Source organism: Microcebus murinus, chromosome 19 (genome assembly GCF_040939455.1).
Source record: "Microcebus murinus isolate Inina chromosome 19, M.murinus_Inina_mat1.0, whole genome shotgun sequence".
Classification (NCBI taxonomy): domain Eukaryota; kingdom Metazoa; phylum Chordata; class Mammalia; order Primates; family Cheirogaleidae; genus Microcebus; species Microcebus murinus.
In genome coordinates, this window is record NC_134122.1 from 25,755,755 (window position 1) to 25,779,084 (window position 23,330).

The window sequence follows — 23,330 nt, forward strand, 5'->3', positions numbered from 1 at the left end:
GTTCCCACTGCAGGGAAAGGGCCTTTTTTAGTTACTGCTGGAAATTAGCTGTGATGATCACCTGGCCCTGTCCAGGTTGGACTCAGGGGCTGGGTGTAAGGGGCCGATGCCTTCCAGAGCCTGTAGCTGGAGCCTGGAGTGTGAGGTGGACAGTCTCAAGCCTTGTCATCCTTCCTGGGCCAGGGCATGAGAGGCGTGAGGTCTGGGAGGATGTGGGGAATGTACAGGCCAGGCAGAGGGAGGCATCCAGCTCTGGAGACCTTGAGTGACCACCTAGGGCAGGCATCCTCAAACTACAGCCTGCGGGCCACATTTGGATATTTTTGCCCGCTTGGTTTTTTTTACTTCAAAATAGGATATGTGCAGTGTGCATAGGAATTTGCTCATAGTTTTTTTAAAACTATAGTCTGGCCCTCCAACAGTCTGAGGGACAGTGAACTGGCCCCCTGTTTAAAAAGTTTGAGGACCCCTGACCTAGGGAATAAAGCTGAGGCTTAAGGTTTGCAGGAATCACTACAGGGGGACAGGGACAGGCCCCTGGCAGTGTTGAGCAGGCCATTCATTCTGGCCTCCTGGCCACTTGGAACATCCAGACCTGGAGCAGAGCTCACTGGGGCAGGGAGAGTGCACCCTCCTCCCAGAGGATCCACATCCCTTCCCTCCCTCCAGGTGACTTATTTTGCCTATCTGGCCTCATTAATCCTACCCACAGAGACCTGGGGGACTGGGTGGGGCTGCCGGGCAAGCAGAGGGGCTTGTGTTTCAGTGGGCTGCAAGGCCACTGATCTCTCTCCCTCCTCCTTCCCATTCGCCCTTGGCACTGACTCCTGGTAAAAAGAACAGGGAAAGGAACCTTGGGATGTGGCCAGGGAGGCTTCGCTAGCAACCTGACCTTGAAGGGGCCCTTGTCAGAGGTCCTGCCACAGTGCTGACGTTCAGGAGGCTGGGCTCCGCCGCTTCCACCTGTGCCGAGGGACAGCTGTTTAAACCCGGAAAGTTACAGATCCTCTCTGTGCCTCAGAGTCCTCTGCCTTGGCCTGGGGAGTCCACCAGGATGTTAACTGCCGCCATTACTCAGAGAGGTGGTTAGGCTGCTGGGACCTCCCTGTTTACTGAGTCCCTCCCAGGTGCCAAGCCCCAGCTGGTCACTGGGGCTCACTGCTGAGCTACGGACCCATCCCTGAGATAGCTTCCAGCCTCACAGAGGAGACGCATGGACACCAAAGAATCATCCCGGGGTGTGGACCCCACTCAGGGGACCTTGTCTCTCCCCTGGCTTTCACCACTTCCAGGGCGACTCCTTTGAGAGCAGGAGCCACAGTCCCTTGAGCTTTGAGCCCCAGTGCCTGGCTGGCACAGAGAGCAGGGGCTCACTAAATATACACAGGATTGAATTGAAGGGAGGCCAGTTCAGCTAAAGGAGCAAAGAGTGTACCAGGCAGGGGCAACAGCCTGGGCAAAAGCCTAGAGGTGGGACAGAAGGTGGCCGATGTGGTGGTCCTGGCAGATATCTGAGTAGCAGCTGTAGATGGGGCTGGCCAGAGAAGCAGGCAGGAAGATTGGAGGTGTGATGAGGGTCTGGGGGAAGTCAGGCCCTGGGCGCATGGGTTCCAGTTTTTTCCAGCAAAGTCACCAGGAAACAAGCTAGGTGGTAGGGAACCCTGGCTCCGGTTTAGCCTGACAGGTGCAGAGGGAGTAGGGGAGAGGCTAGAGATGGATGACAGAGGCAGGAGGAGGAACGGGCTCATGGACTGGCTTTGTGGGGGCAGAAGCCCTGAAGAGGCCAGAGTCACGGTGGATAGTCCAACGTGACATTCCGGAGGTGGAGCGAGCAGGAGGCTGCGTCCTGGTGTGGCCCGAGGCAGCTGTGGGCAAAAGTCTGGGCACTGAGGGGGAGACACCGGTGGAGACAGCGGCTCCGGGTTCCCCCAGCCCTGCAGCGGAGGGGCGGGGGAGCCGAGGGCGCGCTCACGAGGAGGCGCCATCGGCCCGACTGTGCGGTCCTCGCCGGCAGGATCTTCATCCCCAAGAAGCACCGAGCGCGCTTCGACGAGGTGGTGTCGCAGGGCCTGCTGGGCAAGCTGTGCCGCGCGCGGAGGGCGCAGGGCGCCCAGCGGCTGCGCCGGAGCCGCAGCGAGGAACGGCCCGAGCGCCTCCTGGTGTCCACGCGCGCCAGCGCCCCGCCGCGCCGCCCGGACGAGCCGCCCCCGCGCAAGGCCGCCTCGCTGGTGGGCTGCCGCGCCGGCCCGGGGGGCGCGCGCAGGTACGCGGGGCATAGGGCGCGGGCCGCCGACGCTCTGTCCGTGGGCTCGGGGATGGAAACCTGGGCACCGGGGCGGGGCGTGGGCACCTGAGGCGAGGCAGGAGAGCTTAAGGGGAGCGGGACACGGGACATTATCTCCATGCCCTATGTGTCCCAGCCCCCCTCTCCACAGGGCAGGTCATGCTGCCTCCCCCTCTTTTCTTCCCCCAGGACTGTCCGAGTCTACAAGGGCAACAAGAGCTTCGGCTTCACACTTCGCGGCCATGGGCCTGTCTGGATCGAGTCTGTCCTGCCTGGTGAGGAGTGGGCAGGTTGCTCCTTGAGTCTCTAAGGCCCAGGATGGGGTGAAGGACCCTGTTGTAGCTCTCCCGGATAATTCTACCTGTGTAGTCTGCTGCTCAGCAATCTCCCCCCTCCCAGATGCCAACCTTGTCCTCTGTGTCCTCTGAGTGTCCCAAAGCCCCAGATCCAAATCATCCACCTGCCTAAGGTGCTTGAGGCTAGAAGCTTCTGCCTGAGTCTTGGCACCGCCCTCCAAGTTCAGCATCACCCCAAGATAAGTGAGCCAAGTTCTTCACCCAGATCTTTCCTTTTTCCACAGGGGAGGCTGGGCACTGCCCAGGACACTGAGGCAGCCAGAACTGAGCCTGCCCAGGATGCAGGGCCCATCTAACCCCTCCCTGAATCAGGACTCTCCTCCTCCCACCCAGCCTACCCCTTCTCTCTCCTGAATTAGTGGCATCGTGAAGAAGGCGGAGGCTTCCCAGTGCAGGAATCCTTCCTTCCTTCCCTCCAGTGTGGGTGGGGAGGGGTGCTCATTTTCATTGTGGAAGAATGAAATGTCTCCTAGTACTGAACTGAACTCTTCCTCTCTGCAGCCACCTCACTGGGCTGGGTCACCTGCTCTGTCCTGCATCCATCCCCTCCCAGCACCTGAGCATGATGCTCCTGGTTACACGTCCCCATGGGTGCCCTGTCAATGCGATGTCCTTTCCACACTCTGCATCTCACATCTCCAGTGGATGGATTTGTGAGATGAGCATCTTCTGATCTCTGGGGAAGCACCTAAGTGCCTTTGCATAGTTGTCCCAGCCTTCAGACCATTTTGAGACCTAATAATAATAACTGGCATGTTCTAGTTCTTGGATTTGGGCATCGCTGAGCTGTTGACATAGCCCTGTAAGGAAAAGGCCCAAAGCTACTCTCAAGAGAGCTTCCTCTAGAAATGATTAATCTCTCCTCTTTGGATGTGGCTCTTCCAATCATGCCACCACTACCTCCATCTCCCAGATTCTCCCAGACATGTGGCCAGGGATACTTGGCCTTGGGCTTCGTTCCAATCCAGGTGTCCTGTTCTTCGCACCCCAATTTGCAGGCTAGAAACAGCATGCATTTCCTGTCCTAGGAAGCCAAATGGATGCTTAGATGGGAGGTTTTACAGATTGGGAAACTGAGGCCCAGAGATGCTCTGGAAAATCAAGGAACAGAACACAGGGTCTCCTGACTCCTGGCCCAGTGGTATTTTATCCCCTCGACAACCCCTCTGACCCTCCCACTCCTTCTAAGCAGGCCAGATTGGATTAGCCACCACCACCCTCTCCCATTTTTAGTCCAAGGAAAGGACTCTCCCCAACCTGCCTCTCCCAGGAGGTCTTCCCTGATTGTTCCCTTTCCTCTCTGGACAATCTCCACAGACTCAAAAGAGCATGTCTCACAATACGAGGGTATTTTTTATTTAGGCATTTACCATTTCCCCTACTTGTTTCCAAATCAAATTTAGAGTGATGATTCATGATAAAGAGGCAGAAAGGAAAAAATATCTGCAAACACAGGAGCCAACTTACCAGCCTCCCTTCCAGGTGTTCAGTCCTAGTTCAGGCCTTGACCTTCACTCAGGGCCATCAAGGCAAAGAGTGAGACTTTAGTGTTCCCACGTGTTTTAAAATGCAGGTTTTGTTATTATTTATTATTCAGGTATGGTGAGGCCAACAGATCAGGGGACAACTGCCATTGAGAACATAGTTCTTACAGTTCTCAAGAGGAAGGGGCACGCCACACCACAGGCTGGGGGCGGGGGTGGCACCTGGGAGTGTGCCAGGGTTGGTCAGGGGACGGAGGGAGTGAGGGAGAACATGGGCAAGAGCCCTTATTGTGGTTTTCACAGAGGAATGGGCACGGCAGGCTCAGCAGGTTTAGGATTGGCTGGTTGGAGTAATTTCAGCAGGCTCCGGGGCACAGGGGCTGTCCCTAGTTGTCTGGTACCGGGCCCTGCAGGGATGAGGGCAGGTGGATAGTGGCCAGAATGTGAGGGCTCCATAAAGGAGGTGGTGCGGTGAAGGCTCTGGACTGGTAAGTTTGCATTTGAAGGGCGCACTTAGAGCCCAGTAGGCTACCCGGGGGGATTCGCTAGTCCTGGGAGGGGCAATCTCTTTAGGGTCTTCCAGGTTCTGGGATGTCAAAGCATCAGGAAATGCAAAAAAAAAAATACGATTAATACACCATGTTTTCTGGCCTGAGGGAGGAGACTGCTGTCCTCTTGTCAGAAAATAGGAGTCACTGCCATGTACCTTTATCCGAGGGACTGAGAGCAGTGTGTGGAGCTGCCCTGCAGGGGAGCACAGTGCTCAGAAGTGCTGCCCTCCAGAGCTTGCCTGCTATCTGCTCTCCCCAACAGCTCAAGGCCTGGCTGGTGGTCCCACCCCAGGGGATCACTCCTGTCATTGGCCTTAGGTCCTTAGAGCAGAGGAGATCAGAGAGGTGCCAAGACTATCTCGGGGCTCTGCTGACCTATTTGACTCTCCTTTGCCACCCATGCCTATGTGTCTGAGTCTCCATGTTGCCTGTGTGACAGGAAAATTGACGTCCAGCTCCCAGGGTGGGGCCCTGCCCTGCTGAGTACACCCTCTCTTCTTGCTTCCAGGGAGCCCGGCTGACAATGCTGCCCTCAAGTCAGGTGACCGGATCCTCTTTCTCAACGGACTGGACATGAGGTCAGAGGCATTGGGGAAACCAGAGCTTGGTGCTGAACCATTTGGCAAGGCTCATGGGACCTCTAGGCCATGATCTTGATCTCCTCTGACCAGTTGGTCCCCAAAGTCCTGTCCCTCTTCCAATGGGAACTTTTGAATCTACATCCCTATGCTGGCCAGGACCCCAGGTCATCCTTCCAACCCCAAAATTACCCAGCTCCATGCTGGGGACACAGAGTGGCACAACTGTGGTCTTGCTGTGTGGCCACTCTGGGCAGGACAGGGAGGATTGGTTGGTGGCTGTGGACAGGGCTCACCCCAGTCAGGCCCTCCTGTGCTGTCTCTGCTTGGCAGGAACTGCTCCCACGACAAGGTGGTGTCCATGCTGCAGGGCAGTGGAGCAATGCCCACGCTGGTGGTGGAGGAAGGGCTCGTCCCGTTTGCCAGCGGTGAGACACCCACTGACACTTGGCTTCGTTGGCTCACAGAGACACTGCTGGGCTGTTATATATGGGATTTATCAATCTACAGAGGATTCTGCTGTTTCCCCAAACCTGTAGCTTCCCCTCCCAGGGCTGCCCTCTAGGTGGTGCTGTAGACTGCCCCCACCCCATGCTCAGTCTCAGGGCCCCTGCCCCAGGCTGTACCTTTGTCCCTGTCCCCAGCTTCAGGCAGCAGGTGCATGGAGACACTAGACAGCCACACCCCAGTTCAGGAGGTCTGCTGGCCCCAGCTGCCAGGGAAACCACATCTGGCCTGGGGACTCTAGGTCACTTGGGTCACTTGTGCCTCTCCTGCCTATGGTCCTAGCAGACTCCGATTCTTTGGATTCTCCCAACCCATCATCAGCGCTCACATCCCTGCAGTGGGTGGCGGAGATCCTGCCGTCCAGCATCCGAGTGCAAGGGAGGACCTTCAGCCAGCAGCTGGAGCATCTGCTCACGCCTCCTGAGCGCTATGGGGTCTGCCGGGCCCTGGAGAGCTTCTTCCAGCACAGGTGGCGGGGCTAGAGTGGTGGTGGGGACCTGCCCTGGGTGGGACCCAAGTCCTGCTCAGACACACGTTCTGTTCTCCCTGCCTGAGCCTCTTCAGACCCGTTCTCCTGGGGGAGGCTCTAAGAAGGCAGCAGCCGGTACCAGGGGCCCCAGGGTGGTGGGTGCTTGGGCTGCCCTAGAATAGACCCTGACTCTGATGCCTCCTACCCATATGATGTTAAGTGAGTCAGGCAGACAGGGACCATCTGCCCCATTGTTGGTAAGACCCTCTTGACAGCCTCACCTATGGGTACTTGCCATGGGCCAGGCCCTTGGAGGTAGGGCTGGTGTCTTTCATTTTGCAACTCAACTGCTGCAGGTTACATTTATCTTCCTCGGTCCATGGGGTCATTATCATTGTCTGTGCAAAGGCCGTCACTTGTCTATGCCCTTTTGTTTTATTTAAACAGTTTTTTTTTTTTTTTTTCAAGAGACAGGGTCTCACTATGTTGCCCACACTGGATTGCAGTGGTGCGATCATAGCTCACTGCAGCCTTGAACTCCTGGGCTCAAGGAATTCTCCTGCCTCGGCCTCCTTGGTAGCTGGGACTATAGGTGTACACCTACCACACCTGGCTAATTTTTAAATTTTCTGTAGAAACAGGGTCTTGCTATGTTGCACAGGCTGGCCTGAAGCAATCCTCCTGCCTTGGCCTCCCACAGTGCTAGGATTACAGACATGAGCCACCACACCCAGACAGATGATTTTACTAAGATCCAATTCACATACCATACAGTGAACCCACTTAAGTATACAGTTCAATGGTTTTAAGTATATTCACAAATATGTGCAGCCGTACTTACATCCTGCCAATTTTAGAACTTCGTCATATCAAAAAAGAAGCATTGGAGGCCTTTCACTGTCCCTCTCCCACATTCCTTTGTCCCTACCCCTGACCTTAAGCAACCACTAATCTACTTTCTGTCTCTGTAGACATTCCTATTCTGGACTTTCATGGGAATGGAATAATATAATTTGTGGACTTTTTTTTTTTTTTTTTTTTTTTGAGACAGAGTCTCGCTTTGTTACCCAGGCTAGAGTGAGTGCCATGGCGTCAGCCTAGCTCACAGCAACCTCAAACTCCTGGGCTCAAGCAATCCTTCTGCCTCAGCCTCCCGAGTAGCTGGGACTACAGGCATGCGCCACCATACCCAGCTAATTTTTTCTATATATATTAGTTGGCCAATTAATTACTTTCTATTTATAGTAGAGATGGGGTCTCACTCTTGCTCAGGCTGGTTCGAACTCCTGACCTTGAGCAATCCACCCACTTCGGCCTCCCAGAGTGCTAGGATTACAGGCGTGAACCACCGTGCCCGGCCTAATTTGTGGACTTTTATTTCTGGCTTCTTTCACTTAGCATAACGTTTTCAAGGTTCACCCAAGTTATAGGAATGTACTTCATTACTTTTTAACAGCCAAATCACATTCCCTTGTGTGTCTGTCCCACATTTTGTTCACCCATTTGTGCAGGGATGGACATTTGGGTTGTTTTCACCTTTCATTCCCTTTAGTTCCACTCCTCCCACTTCTCTCCCCTGCCACGACCACCAGTCTGATGAGTTTAGTGGGCATCTTTTTGTTTGAAGGTGTTCCTGAAAAGTGGGCATTGCTGCTTAGTACAATGTGGTTTTTTCTTTTATTTCATTGTGTGATATATTACATCAGTGTCTGACTTTTTCATCCATTACTATGTGTTCAGCTCTGTCCACACTGTTCTGTGTACATTGAATATATTGACTATAACTGCAGACAAATTCTCGTGGATAACATTGTAGCATTATGCAGCTTTTAATATGTGCCTGGCTTTTAGCCATAAAATGACATCGTGTTTTTTAAATTTGGTTTTCTTTGATTACTCTTTATTTTAAGCATCTTCTGATATGCTTGTGAACTTTTTCTGTGTTCTTCACTATAAATTGCCTGTTCATAGCCTTTGCCCATTTTTGTTGTATTAGATTTTTTATTCTTGTTGATTTGCATGAGTTCCTTGTATATTTTAAATACTGATGCCTTATTGATTTTGGACATTATATATATTCTTCTCCCATTTGTTACTTACATTATTAATTTTGTCATATCTAATATTAATGGGTTTAAATGGTGCTTCTTTGAACAGATATCCTTGATTTTTGTACAATCAAAAACTCACTGCATTTTTGGTTTCATGGTTTTGGCTTTTGAAATTTTAAGAAGTCCTTTCCTGCTTCTAGGTCAAAAGATATTCTCCTAATTTTCCCTTTCACACAGGTTTTTCATCCACCTAGAGTTCACCTATATGTGTGGTATTTTGTAAGGATCCTGTATTTTTCCATGTAATTCAAGGGTTAGCAAACTTTCTACACAGGGCCAAATAGTAAATATTTTAGGGCCATGAAGGTCTCTGGACCTTGAAAACAGCCATAGACTGTATATGGCATAGGCAATAAATGGGCATGGCCATGTTCCAATAAAACTTTCTTTACGAAGAGAGACGGGGCAAAATTTCAGCCCACAGGTCATTGTTTGCCAATTTCTGATACAGTGAGTCAGTTTTCCTGGTACACTTTATATGTTTTGATCTTCACAACAGCTCTGTTTGGTAGATGCTATTTTTATCCCCATGTAACAGATGAGGAAACTGAGGCACAAAGAAGTTAAGTAACTTGAGAAAGCTCACTTAGCTGGTAAGTGGTGGAGCTGGGATTTGAGTCTTCCCCCCTAGCCACTTCCCTGTCTTTCAAGGCCAGGGCAGGACGTGAGGCCAACCTCTGTGGCCTTGGAAGCACTGCCCCTGTCCACCTTCACCCCACTCATCATGGTGAGCCCTTGAGTAATGAACCTCTTGTTCCTGCACCTCCCCACCCCAGGAACATCGACACCCTCATTGTTGATGTCTACCCTGTGCTGGACACACCTGCCAAGCAGGTCCTTTGGCAGTTCATCTACCAGCTGTTGACCTATGAGGAGCAGGAGCTCTGTCAGGAGAAAATTGCATGCTTCCTGGGCTACACCGCTATGACAGGTAAGCATCCTCTCCCCCGCCACTCCCCTGCCTGCAGCTGCTGGCTGTCCAGCCCACCAGGTGAACAGGTAGATACCTGTTCTCACCTGTGAGGTCTTATAGCCAGCCTGGGCCCCTGCCACACAGACACACCCACATGCCATGCAAATACACACTGAACACACAAGGGCTTGGCCCCGTGGATGTGCCTTCCCAGCTTGACCTTTCTGCAGCATGCACAGCACAACTTGATTTGGATACCCTCTGCACAACCTGATTTGGACACCCACCTAACCACCCAGGGTCTCAGGTTTCTCACCCACAAAATGGGAGTGACCTCAGGGTAGTGGCTTTGTACTCTGGGAAGTATGTGCACAGATCAAGAAACTCTTGTGGTCACTGCTTACAGACGATGTGCCAGCACATTCCACCTGGATTGTGAGCACACAGTTGGGTCACACCTGGCTGGTGGGCTCCCAGTGTGTTCTCATGTGCACACATAGGGCTGTGGGGCCATGTGCAGTCTCAGCTCCCCACCTGTTAAAGCATCCCCCCAAATGTCCCCAACACCATGCACTCATTGTTTAGGCTGTGTGAATGGAAGGTGTGCCAAACTCTGTGAATCAACCCTATTCTAAGTACTGTGCACCTACTATGACAGCCCTGCAGATCTGCTACATGCTGGCCCTTGTGTGCTCACTATCCATAGTCCCAGGGACCCACAGTTTGCTAAGGAGTGATAAGGGTTTTAGCAAGAAGCTCAGGGTCCATGCTGGCAGCACATATCCCACACATCTGCCTAGACCTGGAACCTTCCGTTTCATCTCATGAGCTCCTATGGACAGCAGTGACTAGGCCTGTTCCAAGCACAGGGTGTTGAGACCCTGGAAGCACGAGGTCCTAGGCTCTTGTCATGAGAGCAGGCCTGCTGGGGTGGGCTGTAGCCATCCCCACTGGGGCCTCTGTCCCCAGGCTAACTGCACCCAGGTGCTCCTCCTATTCCTGGCATCTGGTTTCTTGCACCAGGGCTTCCCCTCCAGAGTCATCCTAGAGGCAAGCAGGGTGAGCCCCACGGCTGGAGTCCACCTATTAGTGCAGATGACTTCCTGTTTTGGGAGGCTCCTTGTCTGGCCAAGAGTACATAGGAACCCCATTTCCTCTGCATGTCCCACAGCAGAGCCAGAGCCCGAGCTGGACCTGGAGCCCGAGCCTGAGCTGGAACCAGAGCCTACACCCGAGCCCCAGCCACGCAGCTCCCTGAGGGGCTCCTCAATGTGTCGCCGTAGCCTCCGGTCCCAGGGCATGGAGACCAGCCTCAGCTGCGGTAAGTAAGGCTGCCACAGGCAGGAGGGTGCCACCCAGGCTTGGTTTTCCCACCTGCAAAATGGGCTGAGATGAGAAATCCCAGGCAATCTGGGTAAGCAGGGCTGAGCAGTGGCCCTCCTGGTGTGCAGGGCCGTTGGTTCTGGGCTGGGGCCTGAGCCTTAGAGCTCAGATGTGGTAAATAGATTCCATTCCCTGCCAGGTCCTGGCGACTGCCCTGAGATGCCTCTTCCTCTGATCCCAGGCGAGCGCCAGGCAGGCGATGGCACCTCCCTCCCAGAGACCCCCAACCCCAAGATGGTGAGACCTTCTCTCTGCCCTCCAGGGGGTGTCTGTGGGGAAGGGGAATGGGTGGCCCATGGGGCTGGGCCCAGAAGACCCAGGCCAATGTGCCCTTGTGGCTGCCTCAGGCTGTGACAGATCTCTGCCTCCCAGACCACCCAGGCCTGGCCCCTGAGCCATGCTGGGGCCACGTGGGGAAGTGGGAGTGGGCTGGACTCACCCACGCCTCCCTCCAGATGTCGGCCGTCTATGCAGAGCTTGAGTCTCGCCTGAGCAGCAGCTTCAAAGGGAAGATGGGGACTGTGTCCAAATCCCGGTCATCCCCGCCAGGCCCCAGCCCAGCAGTCACCGCAGGTAGGGCTCAGCCAGCCCCGAGTCCTGAGGGTAGCACTGGTCTCTGCCATCTTGGCTGCCAGTTGTCACCACTCCCAGGCACACCCCTGGAGCTACTCCCCCAGGTTGTTGGGAACCCCGAGGCCTCCGTGCATGGGTAGGGGCCATGGAGGTCAAGGTTGTCCTAGCTCCTCCCATGCCCCCTGTTATCCTCTCCTTGGCTGTGGATCAAGAAAGCAGAGGGCTGTCCCCAATGCAGTCCCAGAGTTAGCCTGTGGCTGTTGGGTAAACTATTAAGTGTACTCATGGCACAGTGGGAAGAAGGTTTTTCTGCAGCTCAGGAGGCAGGACTCTTGGGAAAGGCTCCTGTGAGCCCAGGGCCTGCTGGGCTTGAGAGCTGCCTCCTGACCCTTGGTCTGGGGCTAGAGAAGGCCCTTGGCCCTTTGAGTTGTGTTCAGTGAGTCCCGGCTGGGACTCCCCCCACCCCTGCCAGTCCTCATTCCAAGATGAGCTGGGGTCTAGCCTGTCTCAGTGCCAAGCTGTGCTCCCCCTCACCTGCTTTAGCCTTTGGTCACCTAGGGTCTTCCTATCCTGTGCCCAGAGAGGGAAAGGGGAATGCCCTGGGACACAGAGCCAACCTGCCCTGGGGCACTCCCTCCAGCCTGCACCTGGGACCCAGGTGCTGGCTGCAGAGGGGTCCTCATGCTCCATTCCCCACCCCAGGGCCCAGGACCCTGTCCAGCGTCTCCTGGCACAGCGAGCGGCTCCTGCCCTCCCCCTGCTACCACCCGCTATGCTCGGGGGGCCTGGCCTCCCCCAGCAGCTCCGAGTCCCACCCCTACGCCAGCCTGGACAGCAGCAGGGCGCCCTCCCCACAGCCAGGCCCTGGGCCCATGGGCCCCGACAGCCCCCCAAGCCCGGACCCTGCCCGCCCGCCCAGCCGCAGGAAGCTCTTCACCTTCTCCCGGCCTGTGCGGAGCCGAGACACTGACCGCTTCCTGGATGCGTTGAGCGAGCAGCTGGGCCCCCGGGTCACTATTGTGGATGATTTCCTGACCCCCGAGAACGACTATGAGGAGGTGGGCCTGCAAGTGGGCATGGAGGGTGGGCAGGTGAAGTGTGGGGTGGGGGTCTGTAAGGTGAACCATGTCCCCGGGCTCCTGCAAGAGGCCCACTGCCCTTGGAATCTGCCCCCCAGGGTACTCCTCTGCCCGCCCCAGTCTGTCCTAGAATCCATTTCAGGCTAGCCCACTTCCTGGCTCGAGCTATTCCAATCACACCACTTGTCCCAGGCCCCTTGTCCCTATACCCTCTTAGACTGTCCCACCCACAGCCTGAGGCTAACCCACAACTGTCCTATCCTTGTCCCCAGGCTGGCCCACTCTCCCTCACCTTGCTCAGTACATGCACCTGCTCCAGTCTCTCTGGGCCTAGCCTCACCCTCCTCTCTCCTCATTCTTCCCCCAAGATGAGCTTCCACGATGACCAGGGCAGCTTTGTAACCAACGAGCGGAGCAGCGCTAGTGACTGTGTCAGCAGCAGCGAGGAGGGCAGTTCCCTGACCTATTCCTCCATCTCTGACCACATCCCCCCACCCCCGCTCAGCCCCCCACCACCGCCACCCCTGCCTTTCCACGACCCCAAGCCCAGCTCCCGCACCTCTGAAGGGCCCCGGGGTCCCACTCAGGCACTGGCCAAGCCCCTCACCCAACTCAGCCACCCAGTCCCTCCACCGCCCCCACCGCCCCTGCCCCCGCCTGTGCCCTGTGCACCTCCCTTGCTAGCCCGGGGCCTCGGTCACCGTCGCAGCGAGACCAGCCACATGAGTGTCAAGCGCTTGCGGTGGGAGCAGGTGGAGAACTCAGAAGGCACCATCTGGGGTCAGGTGGGTGACCTGGGGCCCATCAGTGTCCTGAACCAGGGGAGGGTGGCCTGGGCAGCAGCGTTGAGGACAAGACTCATCCTCTGGACCTCTTCCAATATCAGCTGGAACATTCGCTGCTCCTCCCCTCCCCGAGCTGGATGAGTGGAGGCCCAGCCCAAGGACATGTCCATACTTGGTGTTCCATACACGCATTGATGCCAATCTAAGCCAAAGACATGCTGTGGACACCTGGAAATGCTGCCACACCCATCCTTGAAACCTATCACTCTTGAGGCTGGACTAGTTCTCTTGAATCTTAAAAGAGCAGCTGGCCCAAACTGCTGCACATTAGCCTACACCCTTCCACTTTGATGCTTGAATTTCCTCCCACGAAACACTGCCAGTATATAGTTGAACACCTTCAGTGATGGGGACCTCACTACCTGTCAAAGCCCTCCTTCCCTCACTGGAAAATTTTAACCATCCTTCTTTGTATTTTCTGAAATCTCATCTCCCTAAAATTCCCATGCCCTATTTTCTGCCTGGCCCTTGAAATCAGGCAGAACAAGTATATTCCCTTGTCCACAGACCAACAAACCTGTAAGATGAACAAGGTTCACCCTACACTGTTTTTTAGGTCATTCCTCTAGAATGTGGTTTCTAGCCCCACAGTTCAGTGGCCATGTCCCTGTCAAAGAGCAGGCCCCAAATGGAAACCCCAGTGGGGCTTGACCAGTTTAGAGAAGAAAATTGGGTTATCGCCTTCTTTGACCTGAACATCACACTCCTTTTAATATGGCCTGTGGTCCTTCCAGCTTCTGGGGCTGCCCCATCCCAGTGCTTATGCCCACTATCATCCTCAACCCCAGTCCCTTCATCTTTTGGGGACCAATAGCATGCTCTCACATGTAGCCACACTGTGCAGAGCATGCTTGTCATTTTTCCTCATTGCCATCTCCTGGGTCCTGGTTCTGTCTCCTGCCCTCCCAGCCAAGATGATATCAGGCTCCCATATCTCCAGGGAGCCTTTCCATGTTGCTAATAAAGATGCTCAGTGGGACAAGGCCATGAACAGGAACCTACAGGTCCCCTGGAGACCTCACTCCTATCAGCCTTAGATGGGTCTTCAAGCCTTGCTCCATAGCGTGGTCCTTCCACTAGTTACTGAAGTCGGACACAAGGACGCAGGTCACACATCTGGCCAAGTCCAAATCCATACCTGGTGGAAACAGGGCCAGACCCCTTGGCCACCTCCTTCAGCTTCTTGGTTGTCTGTAATCCCTTCACAGCTCCTTTCTATCCCCTGCTCCAGCCCCACTGCTGGCTTCTGCATGGCTAGAGTTCCAAGTGTGCGTGTATTTTTGACCATGAGAGTAGCTGGCACACCATCCAATGACTTGGATGATTTGGCTTATGTAGTCTCCTCCTACTCTTGGCTTCTCCCCAGGGCCTGATGGGTGCTTTCCTCCAGAGAGAGCCCAGGACAGCCTCAGAGTGTGGGGTGGGGTAGAGCAATCTGGCTGCTGCTCTTCTTCCTGCTCTGAACTTCCCACCTTCCTTCGCAGCTTGGAGAAGACTCTGACTATGATAAACTGAGCGACATGGTGAAATACCTCGACCTGGAGCTCCACTTCGGCACCCAGAAACCTGCTAGTGAGTGGCCTAATGGCCCTGGGGCAGCCCCAGATGCCACACCATCTGTGGCAGCCCATCCACTACCTTCTGTGGCATCTCCAGGCTTAGAGTCTCCAGGGCTACACTGACTGCTGTTTACCTAATTTGTCTTCAAACCTGCAAGCCTAGAGTCGACTTCTCAGACCCTTAGTTTTTTTCCGTCTCAAAGTAGAGATGATAATAGCTAGCATTTATTGTGTGCTGACCATTGTCACTTCTAAATTAATCCCATGACAATTCTATGAGGTAGATACTGTGATCACCCCACTTCCTAATGAGGAAGTACAGAGAAGCGAGATAATTTGCTCAAAGTCACACAGACAGAATAGGGTGGACAGGAGGCATCCACAGATACATCTTCACATTGCCCTCCTCCCTTTTGGGGCATCTCCCTACAGTTAGTTCTTGGGTGGGGCTCCAAGAAGCCAGGGTTGTTCCATGTGGCAGGTGGTCCCAGGATGGAGGATAAAGGCCCTTGTCCATTCAGGAATCATCTGAGAGCCAGCTCTGTCCCAAAGGCTCAGGGGAAAGGGCATTTGAGAGATGGCAGCACGCAGGGGGATGGACACACACGACACATACTGTGTATCTGACCAGACCTGAGGGTCCTTGATTTGAGGAATGAGGGGACTGTGGACACCCGGTGTCGACTCAGTCAAGGTCGTGCTGGGGGTTTGAGGTCTTGGCCTCTGGCTGTGGCCACACCACTCCTGGGCCCTCCCACGGCAGCCTTGGCTTAGCCTCCCCTCCTTAAACTGTCCAGTTTCCCTTCCAGAGCCGATGCCCAGGCCCGAGCCCTTCAGGAAGAAGGAGGTGGTGGAGATCCTGTCCCACAAGAAGGCCTACAACACCTGTGAGGGACCAGGGACTCTAGGGGGTTGCAGGGGAAGGGCGGTGGCCCACCCTCTGGGCCGCAGAGCTTCAGACCTACCAGGATGGGTGACAGAAATTAGACTGTAGGGATCTGGACACCTGTCGCCCGGCTGGGTGAAGGCCCCCTCCCAGGCCCCACAGCTAGGCGGATCCCACCTGGCCGCAGGTTCCGGCCTTGGCTGCACCCTGTCTCGGCCCCGCCCTCACTGTAACCGGCCGCCCAGTTCGGGTTCCGCCTCGCAGGTCCTGCCAGGGTTCCCGGCCCCACCCAGCCTCCTAGTCTCTGTCCTCGAGAACCTCGCCCCTGCCTTTTAATCGCTGAAGGACCGAGAAGTCTCTGGACCCGCCCCGCCGCGCCCCCTACGGCACCTCGCAGGCCCCGCCCCCGGTGCTTGTTTCCCCTCCCCCAGCCCCCAGGTGCCCGGGTAGCCCAGCCCCCTCGCAGCGCCGGCCCCGCCCAGCTCACCCTCGGCCCCGCCCGCAGCCATCCTCCTGGCGCACCTGAAGCTGAGCCCGGCCGAGCTGCGGCAGGTGCTCATGAGCATGGAGCCCCGGCGCCTGGAGCCGGCGCACCTGGCGCAGCTGCTGCTCTTCGCGCCCGACGCCGACGAGGAGCAGCGCTACCAAGCCTTCCGCGAGGCGCCCGGCCGCCTCAGCGAGCCCGACCAGTTCGTCCTGCAGGTGCCGCGGCTACGACCCCCGCCCGCTCAGGGCTCTCGCTGTGGCCGGGGGCTGCTTCGGCCCCGCGCCCCTCGGGTACCTCCACCATGCTCACGCCTCTCAGTCCCAGTTTTGCATCTCTAATGCCCAGTTCCCACGCGGGGTCCGAGGTAGATGGGATGAGGCTCCCTAGGGGTCGCGCTCGTTTTTCTACGGGCATTCCGGCCCAGGCAGCCAGCTGGCCCCCAACCCAGGCTGCGGTGGGACAGTGGGTCCCCTGGGGGGAATGGATGAATCGTGGCCCTGCCTTCGCGGCAGATGCTGTCGGTTCCCGAATACAAGACCCGTCTGCGCAGCCTCCACTTCCAGGCAACCCTACAGGAGAAGACAGAGGAGATCCGAGGCAGCCTGGAGTGCTTGCGCCAGGCCTCCCTGGAGCTCAAGAACAGCCGGAAGCTCGCCAAGATCCTGGAGGTCAGGGGCCATCCCCTGCCTGGTCATCCCACCTGCTCCTCTGCCCCCTGGGTTTTCCAGCCTGGAGGCCCATCCAGATGGCTGGGCCAGGGGTGGGGTGGGGTGAGGACCTGGGCAGGATCGGCCCACCTTCTCTCCACAGTTTGTGTTGGCCATGGGCAACTATCTCAACGATGGACAGCCCAAAACCAACAAGACCACGGGCTTCAAGATCAACTTTTTGACTGAGGTGAGGGGCCAGTTGACACGGATTGGCCTGCTCTACCAGCAAGGCGCCGAGCCAAGCCTAACTCAGGTTGTGGCAGAAGGGAGGAGAGAACATCGTGACCAAGGAGGGCCCTCCTACCAGGAGGAAAGCTAGCTACACTGAGGCCAGGACTTGACTGCAGCAAAAGTTGGGGGTGGTGTGGGAGAAGGTGGCTTTCCCAAGCCAAGCCTGGAGATCTAGAAAAATGGAGAGGGCCAGGGGAGTTGTAAAGAGAGTTTCAAAGGCCTGGAATTGATGCCACAATCCAGAAGAAGCTGGGTCTATGTGACCGGTAATCTGATGGGGCCTTGAGGAGGATATGTGTTGGGGTTCACTTGCAGCTGAACTCCACCAAGACGGTGGATGGGAAGTCCACCTTCCTGCATATTCTTGCCAAATCGCTGAGCCAGCACTTCCCCGAACTTCTGGGCTTTGCCCAGGACCTGCCCACTGTGCCGCTGGCTGCCAAAGGTAGGCTGAGTGGATGGGCAGGTGGGCAGAGCCATGTTGTCCTGGGCTGGGAGGGTGGCCCCATCAGGGCCCGTTGGTTCCCTTTTCTACAGTGAACCAACGGGCCCTGACCAGTGACCTGGCTGACCTCCACGGCACCATCAGTGAGATACAGGCCGCCTGCCAGAGCATGTCCCCCTCCAGTGAGGACAAGTTTGCTGTGGTCATGGCGGTATCCTCTGACTAGCCTGTCCCAGCACCAGGCTGGACCCTGGGTTGGTTGGGTGGAGTTGGCTATGGGTCCAGTGGGCCTTGGACTTCTAGAAGAGATTCTGGGCACAGGATTCTGTGGCATCCAAGGGTCCTGAGAGAAGTTCCATCCTGGGTCATTTAGAATCCAAGTGCTTGTGTCAAGTCTGTGTGTAACTGAAGCTGGAGCTCTTTTAAGTGCTCCAAAGCCATTACCTTGCCCCATCTGTCCTCGTGAGCAATGGAGCCCAGACCTAAGTCACAAGATACAAGGAGAGGCCTGTCAGGCCTTACCAGCCAAAGTCACCTTAAGGGTGAGAGGACATTCCCACTGAGGCCCCAGTAGGGCATGGCCTTCAGGGAGTCAAGCCCAGACGGGGAGGATGGAGAGAAGGATGTGGCACCCCTCCCTACTCCCCCACCCTCTAAGGAGAAGACAAGGTTTTCCCTGCTGAGGCTAAAGCTGGACAGGGAAGAGAGCTCTGGGGACTGTTCCTATGGCCGGGATGGGAGGGGCTCTACCTGGAAAGCCCTGTCATGGATCCCTGACCACAGAGCTTGGTGTCTGGCGGTGATGAATGTCCAGGTAGGAATTTGACGTCAGATCCTTCCTTCCTGTCAAGCGGGCTACCTGGGAGGGATTGCCGACCCAGCCCTTGCAGAGCATCACTGAGCAAACACTGCAACTTGTGCAAAGTGCTTCTCACTCCTGTCCCCTTCACCCACATAACACTCAGAGGTTTTGTAGATGTTGAAACCAAGACTGTTCGAGTGAGGGTTTGTCCATTCTAGCATCCTTCAGTTTAGGGGTACCTGCCTGCTTCCTTGGGCTTGGGTGGTGTCCCCAGAGAGAGGAAGGAAGAACACTGAAGGGCAGCTTCTGCAAAGGGACTTGATCTGGCCCATCATACAGGCCTAGGCCCAAATTCTGACTCATTTGCTCACTGGCTGTGTGACTTTGGGCAAGTTGCTTACCCTCTCTGAGCCCAGTTTTCTCATCAGTAAAGAGAGGTAATGAGAGTCCCTACCACAGGGAGCTGTTGTGCCCATTAACTGATTATGATGCAGTTGGGTTCAGCCCTGGCTCTGACATTGTGCTCACTGTGTGATCTTGGGATAGATGCTAAAGTCCTCTGTGCTTTAGTTTTTTCACATGTGAAATGGAGATACTCTACCTCCTAGAGGTATTATGATGATTAAATAAGAATGTATAGCAGGCTTAGAACACAGCTTGGCAGTTTTAAGTGCTGAAAAAAATGATAGTGATTCAACCACTGAATCTTTTCCCAGGAATTGCTATGTGCCAGATGCTGTTCTAGGCACCAGAGGTACATACAGGGAACAAGCTTGCACTTAGGGTACAGAAAATGAACTTGCAAGCAATTTCAGATAGCAAAAAATGCTATAGAAAAAAGGGCCAGGCATTGTGGTTCACACCTGTAATCCTAGCCCTTTGGGAAGCCGAGGCAGGAGGATTGCTTGAGCCCGGGAATTTGAGACCAGCCTGAGCAACATTGTGAGACCCCGTCTCTACAAAAATTTTAAAATTAGCTGAGCGTGGTGGTGTGCCCCTGTAGTCCTAGCTACCTGGGGAGACTGAGGCAGGAGGATAGTTTGAGGCTGCAAGAAGCTTTGATTAGGCCACTGCACTCCAGCTTGGGTGACAAAACAAGACCCTGTCTCTATTTAAAAAAAAAAAAAAAAAGGCCTAGAGAGTGACAGGAGGGCTGCTGTAAGTGGGTGGTTGAGGAAAAAGGGGCTGATAGGTCTGAGCAGAGCCCGAGGGAAGACAGAGCCACCCAGGCCCCACAGAGAGCAGGAGTGAAAGGCCTGAGGCTGCAACAGCTGCGACAGGTTCCAGGATGAGCTTAGTGGGCAGTGGGACTGTAAACCCTGAACAGGGCCCTCCTCCCCACTGACACAGGGCCTGGCCCTATGAAGGACTCTTCCAGAGCGGGAATGTGGCAGGTAGGGTGCTGTCTGGGGTCACCACCTGGTGGCACGCAGAGGGCGGCTGTTTCCTTAACGGAGACGCGTCAGTCCTTCCTGGAGACGGCCCAGCCGGCGCTTCGGGCGCTGGACGGGCTGCAGCGCGAGGCCATGGACGAGCTGGGGAAGGCGCTGGCCTTCTTCGGGGAGGATTCCAAGGCCACCACCTCCGAGGCATTCTTCGGCATCTTCGCAGAGTTCATGAGCAAGTTTGAGGTAAGCCACGGTGGAGACCTAAGGGGCCTCTTCGGAGAGGTTAGGGCCAGAGGCCACATGAGAGGGTCCTCTGCACCCGTGAAACCCGGGCTGGGAGAGGGTCCTCACTAAGTGATACGTTTACCGCCCCCCACCCTCTGTTGGCGGGGCAGCAACCTCAGCGCTGGCGGTCTGGGGTGGGAAAAAGACGTGTCGGAGGCTCCTGGGACCGCTGACCACCCGTCCCTCTGTATTCCCTCTCCCCAGCGAGCGCTCAGCGACCTGCAGGCCGGGGAGGGCCCGCGCAGCTCCGGGATGATTTCGCCCCTGGCATGGTGACAGCGGCCACGCTGCCGCGTCCTCCGAGGCGTGAGCGCAGAGACGGACGCCGGAGGCTGCGCCCAACCCGGACGCCACCGAGGCCCTGGGCCTCTGGGCCCCAGGCGCTGAGCACGCGGCCCGCCTGCCCGGCCCGGAGCGCGCGGCTTCGGGAGGGAAGGGCCCGGCCGCCGACGCGCCTCCTGCTACCTCAGCCACCACGCTCCGCCAGGGCCTCTCCGCCGCCCCCATTCCGCCCCCGCCGCCGCCCCCATTCCGCCCCCGCCCGGCCCACTCCCCAACCGCTCGCTTGCTCGCCCCGTGCTCCATCGGCTTCTTGCGCCACTGTCCTTCTGGGGCCCGCGGGTGGATTGTAAAGTGCTGCCACCCTGGACGTGCAAACCCCTTTCTCAGCCCACTCTTGGGGGGCCCCCTCGAGGAAACGGCGTGCCCTTGAGCGCGCCACACAGAGGGCTTGAGAGCGAAGGCTGGGGGTGCAGAGCCCGGGTACCAGCGCCCCAGGGAGGAGAGCTGGAAGAAGCTGCACTTGGCTGCAGCTGAGGGGGGGCAGGAGGAGACAGGCAGGGAGAGACATAGGGAAGGACTGGAGTAGGAAGACCCTCTACGGCAGACTGCAGAATTGAGGCTTTATTCCAGTGGACAACAAACTTAAACCAGTTTAGAGGTGGCCAGATTCGAAGTGGGGAGATTGGGAGTGGGATGGGGATCGTCACGGTAGGGGCAGAGAGAATGGGGAGATGTTTAGGCCATGGAGGAGCAGGATCTGGCGGCCCACTTCCAGATTCTCACCTGATGCCTGTTCCCTGTAACGGGTCTTGTGAGCAGGGGAAGTTTGGGGGCAGATGACACAACCTGGGACATGTGTGGGATTTGAGAGGCTGTTTTATATGTGTCAGGGGATAGAGGAGGGAGTTATGTGGATGCTAGGAACAGGGGGGGTTGTGGGTAGGAGGGTGTGTGACTTGTTTCAGTTTTTTCATTCTCCAGTAGGTAGATCCCTGCATCCAGCAGCTTCCCCTGTTGGCTCTTCTCTTTTTGCCAGAGAAGTCTGAAGTGCGCTTTCAACCTGTCTCTTGGATTCTTTCTCTCCCACTACGGTCAAATGGCTAGTGTTGCCCCTGGGTAGCATTTGGAACCCATTCAATTCTTACCGGCCTCCCACCGGCCTTTCTTTGAGGCCATCTTTATTTTTTGTTTGTTTCCTGCTCACAACTACCACATAAAAATGTCTAAACCAAAATCTATACTTCAAGGGGAAGGGGGGACTATGTCTAGTGGGGCACAATTCTCCCCAGCAACTCAAGCTGAGTAGTTTCTGCAAGTTCCCGATGCCTGTGTCTCTGGGAAACATTTCAGAAGGTCAGTTAAAATCCCCACGTGAGATCTGTAGAGATAGTAGACTCCCCCAGAGTGATCCCTACACCCAGGTAGCCCATATGGCATTTTCTTGCAAGTTAGAAACACATGTTCCCTCCAGGAATTCCAGCGTCAGGATTGTGTAATTCGGCAAGCCAAGCCCTAGCTAGATTTTCTCCCTAACATACCTTGTATTGGTTATCTATTTGCCACAATGCTATGTAACAAACTGTCCCCAAACTCATTGGCATAAAATGGCAACCACTTACTGCTCACGAGTCTGTGGGTCACTTTGGCAATTCTCATCTGAGCTGGGCTCACTGGGCTCATCGTGCATCTGCAGTGAGCTGTGAGTCAGCGAGGCAGCTTTTCTGATCAGGCAGAGCTCTCTCTTGTGTCTGGGGCCTTGGCTAGGAAAGCTGAGATAGCCTCATGTGGTCTCTCATTTCTTACTCAAATGGCCAGGTTTGTTTACATGATAGAGGCAGCGGTCCAAGGGGACTAACAAGGAAAGGCACAGAAGATGGCTTGAGGCTTAGGCTCAGAACTGGCACACCATCCATTCTGCCACATTCTATTGTCAAAGCAAGTGGCAAGGCCAGCCCAGATTCTAAGGGGAGGAAAACGGGCTCCACTCTTAATGCTGCAAAATCACATTACACAGGGTGTGGATTCAGGAATGGATGGAGAATCAGAGCCATTTTTGCAATCAATCTACCACATACACCCCTAGCCAGGTACTCCGGTGCAGATCCCAGCCTCCTGAAATCCCCGCTGGCCCCTGTCCTGTCTGGACCCAGCACAGCTCTGGTTACCTATTCCTATGTGTCCTCCAGATAGCATGCTTCTCTCTCTGTCTCCTGGTCACCCATGACTCCTCTCCAGATACTCAGTCCAGTGGGCAGCGGTAGTCTCTGTCTGCCTAGCAACCAGTCTCATCCTTCTGCTGGGAAAAGCTTCCTTTAGGAAATTATCCCTCCCCTACTCTGTGGTCTGTGCTGATTGGATGAGGATGGTCTCATGACTCTGGCTGGGTGGCTCAGAGTCATTCCAAGATTCTAGCTGGAACTGTTTGAAAGGGAGGCTCCCCTTCCTCTGGAATTGCTGGGTGTCTAGAGGGTGGAAGCCTGGAGGGGCTGCCAGGACCACCAGGTGGAGGGTGCTTACCTGGATGTAAAGCCAATACTGTAGAGACAAAGAGAAGATCACCATATACAGCTCTCTGTCCCTGGATCCAGCCATGCCTAAAGTAGACATCTGGACTTGTCAGTCTCCAAGCCAACAAATTCCCCCTCCATTTTTAAATTTCCAAAATTTAATTTTTTGGCTCGGGCTGGTTTGAGTGGGTTTCTGCCACTTGCAACCTTAAGAGGGTTGGCTAATACACCCATCAACAGTTGCTTATAGATGTTCAGTCTTTTTAATGTACTCACTGAGCTCTCCTCTTTCATAAATGCATTCGCCAATACTTTTTGACTGCCTGACATGTGCCAGGCACAATGCTGGGTGTAAACATCTTATGGGTCACCCTTATTTTGGTTTCCTAGGGTTATATTTTATGGTGGTTCTATATGGTGCAAAGTCTTAGATGTGACCCAACACGTGCACCCCACCCTCCTCAGTTCCTCACCAAATGACAAGGTGTGAATATAGGCACTTCTGCCCGGGAATTTATTTATCTCTCAGTATACTGACAAAATAACATAACCTACTTATGCATCGCCTTTCCAGATAATATCAGTTAATGTTTATTAGGTAGTGTGCTCAATGTT

General features: G+C 55.3%; 1 protein-coding gene across 1 annotated transcript in view; it reads left to right on the plus strand.

The window, feature by feature from the left end:
- Positions 1 to 20,282, plus strand: part of GRID2IP (Grid2 interacting protein) — a 31,577-nt gene extending 11,295 nt beyond the window's left edge. Inside the window, exons 3-22 of the mRNA XM_012758840.2 lie at positions 2,015 to 2,263; positions 2,474 to 2,559; positions 5,184 to 5,253; positions 5,587 to 5,681; positions 6,046 to 6,229; positions 9,117 to 9,271; positions 10,425 to 10,574; positions 10,776 to 10,873; positions 11,092 to 11,209; positions 11,912 to 12,267; positions 12,657 to 13,073; positions 14,618 to 14,705; positions 15,502 to 15,579; positions 16,084 to 16,280; positions 16,578 to 16,733; positions 16,876 to 16,962; positions 17,322 to 17,451; positions 17,544 to 17,662; positions 19,720 to 19,884; positions 20,131 to 20,282. Of these exons, the coding sequence (XP_012614294.2) occupies positions 2,015 to 2,263; positions 2,474 to 2,559; positions 5,184 to 5,253; positions 5,587 to 5,681; positions 6,046 to 6,229; positions 9,117 to 9,271; positions 10,425 to 10,574; positions 10,776 to 10,873; positions 11,092 to 11,209; positions 11,912 to 12,267; positions 12,657 to 13,073; positions 14,618 to 14,705; positions 15,502 to 15,579; positions 16,084 to 16,280; positions 16,578 to 16,733; positions 16,876 to 16,962; positions 17,322 to 17,451; positions 17,544 to 17,662; positions 19,720 to 19,884; positions 20,131 to 20,202 (3,070 nt within the window). The 3' untranslated portion in view covers positions 20,203 to 20,282. The remainder of the gene's footprint in view (positions 1 to 2,014; positions 2,264 to 2,473; positions 2,560 to 5,183; positions 5,254 to 5,586; positions 5,682 to 6,045; positions 6,230 to 9,116; positions 9,272 to 10,424; positions 10,575 to 10,775; positions 10,874 to 11,091; positions 11,210 to 11,911; positions 12,268 to 12,656; positions 13,074 to 14,617; positions 14,706 to 15,501; positions 15,580 to 16,083; positions 16,281 to 16,577; positions 16,734 to 16,875; positions 16,963 to 17,321; positions 17,452 to 17,543; positions 17,663 to 19,719; positions 19,885 to 20,130) is intronic.
- Positions 20,283 to 23,330: the final 3,048 nt, after the last annotated feature.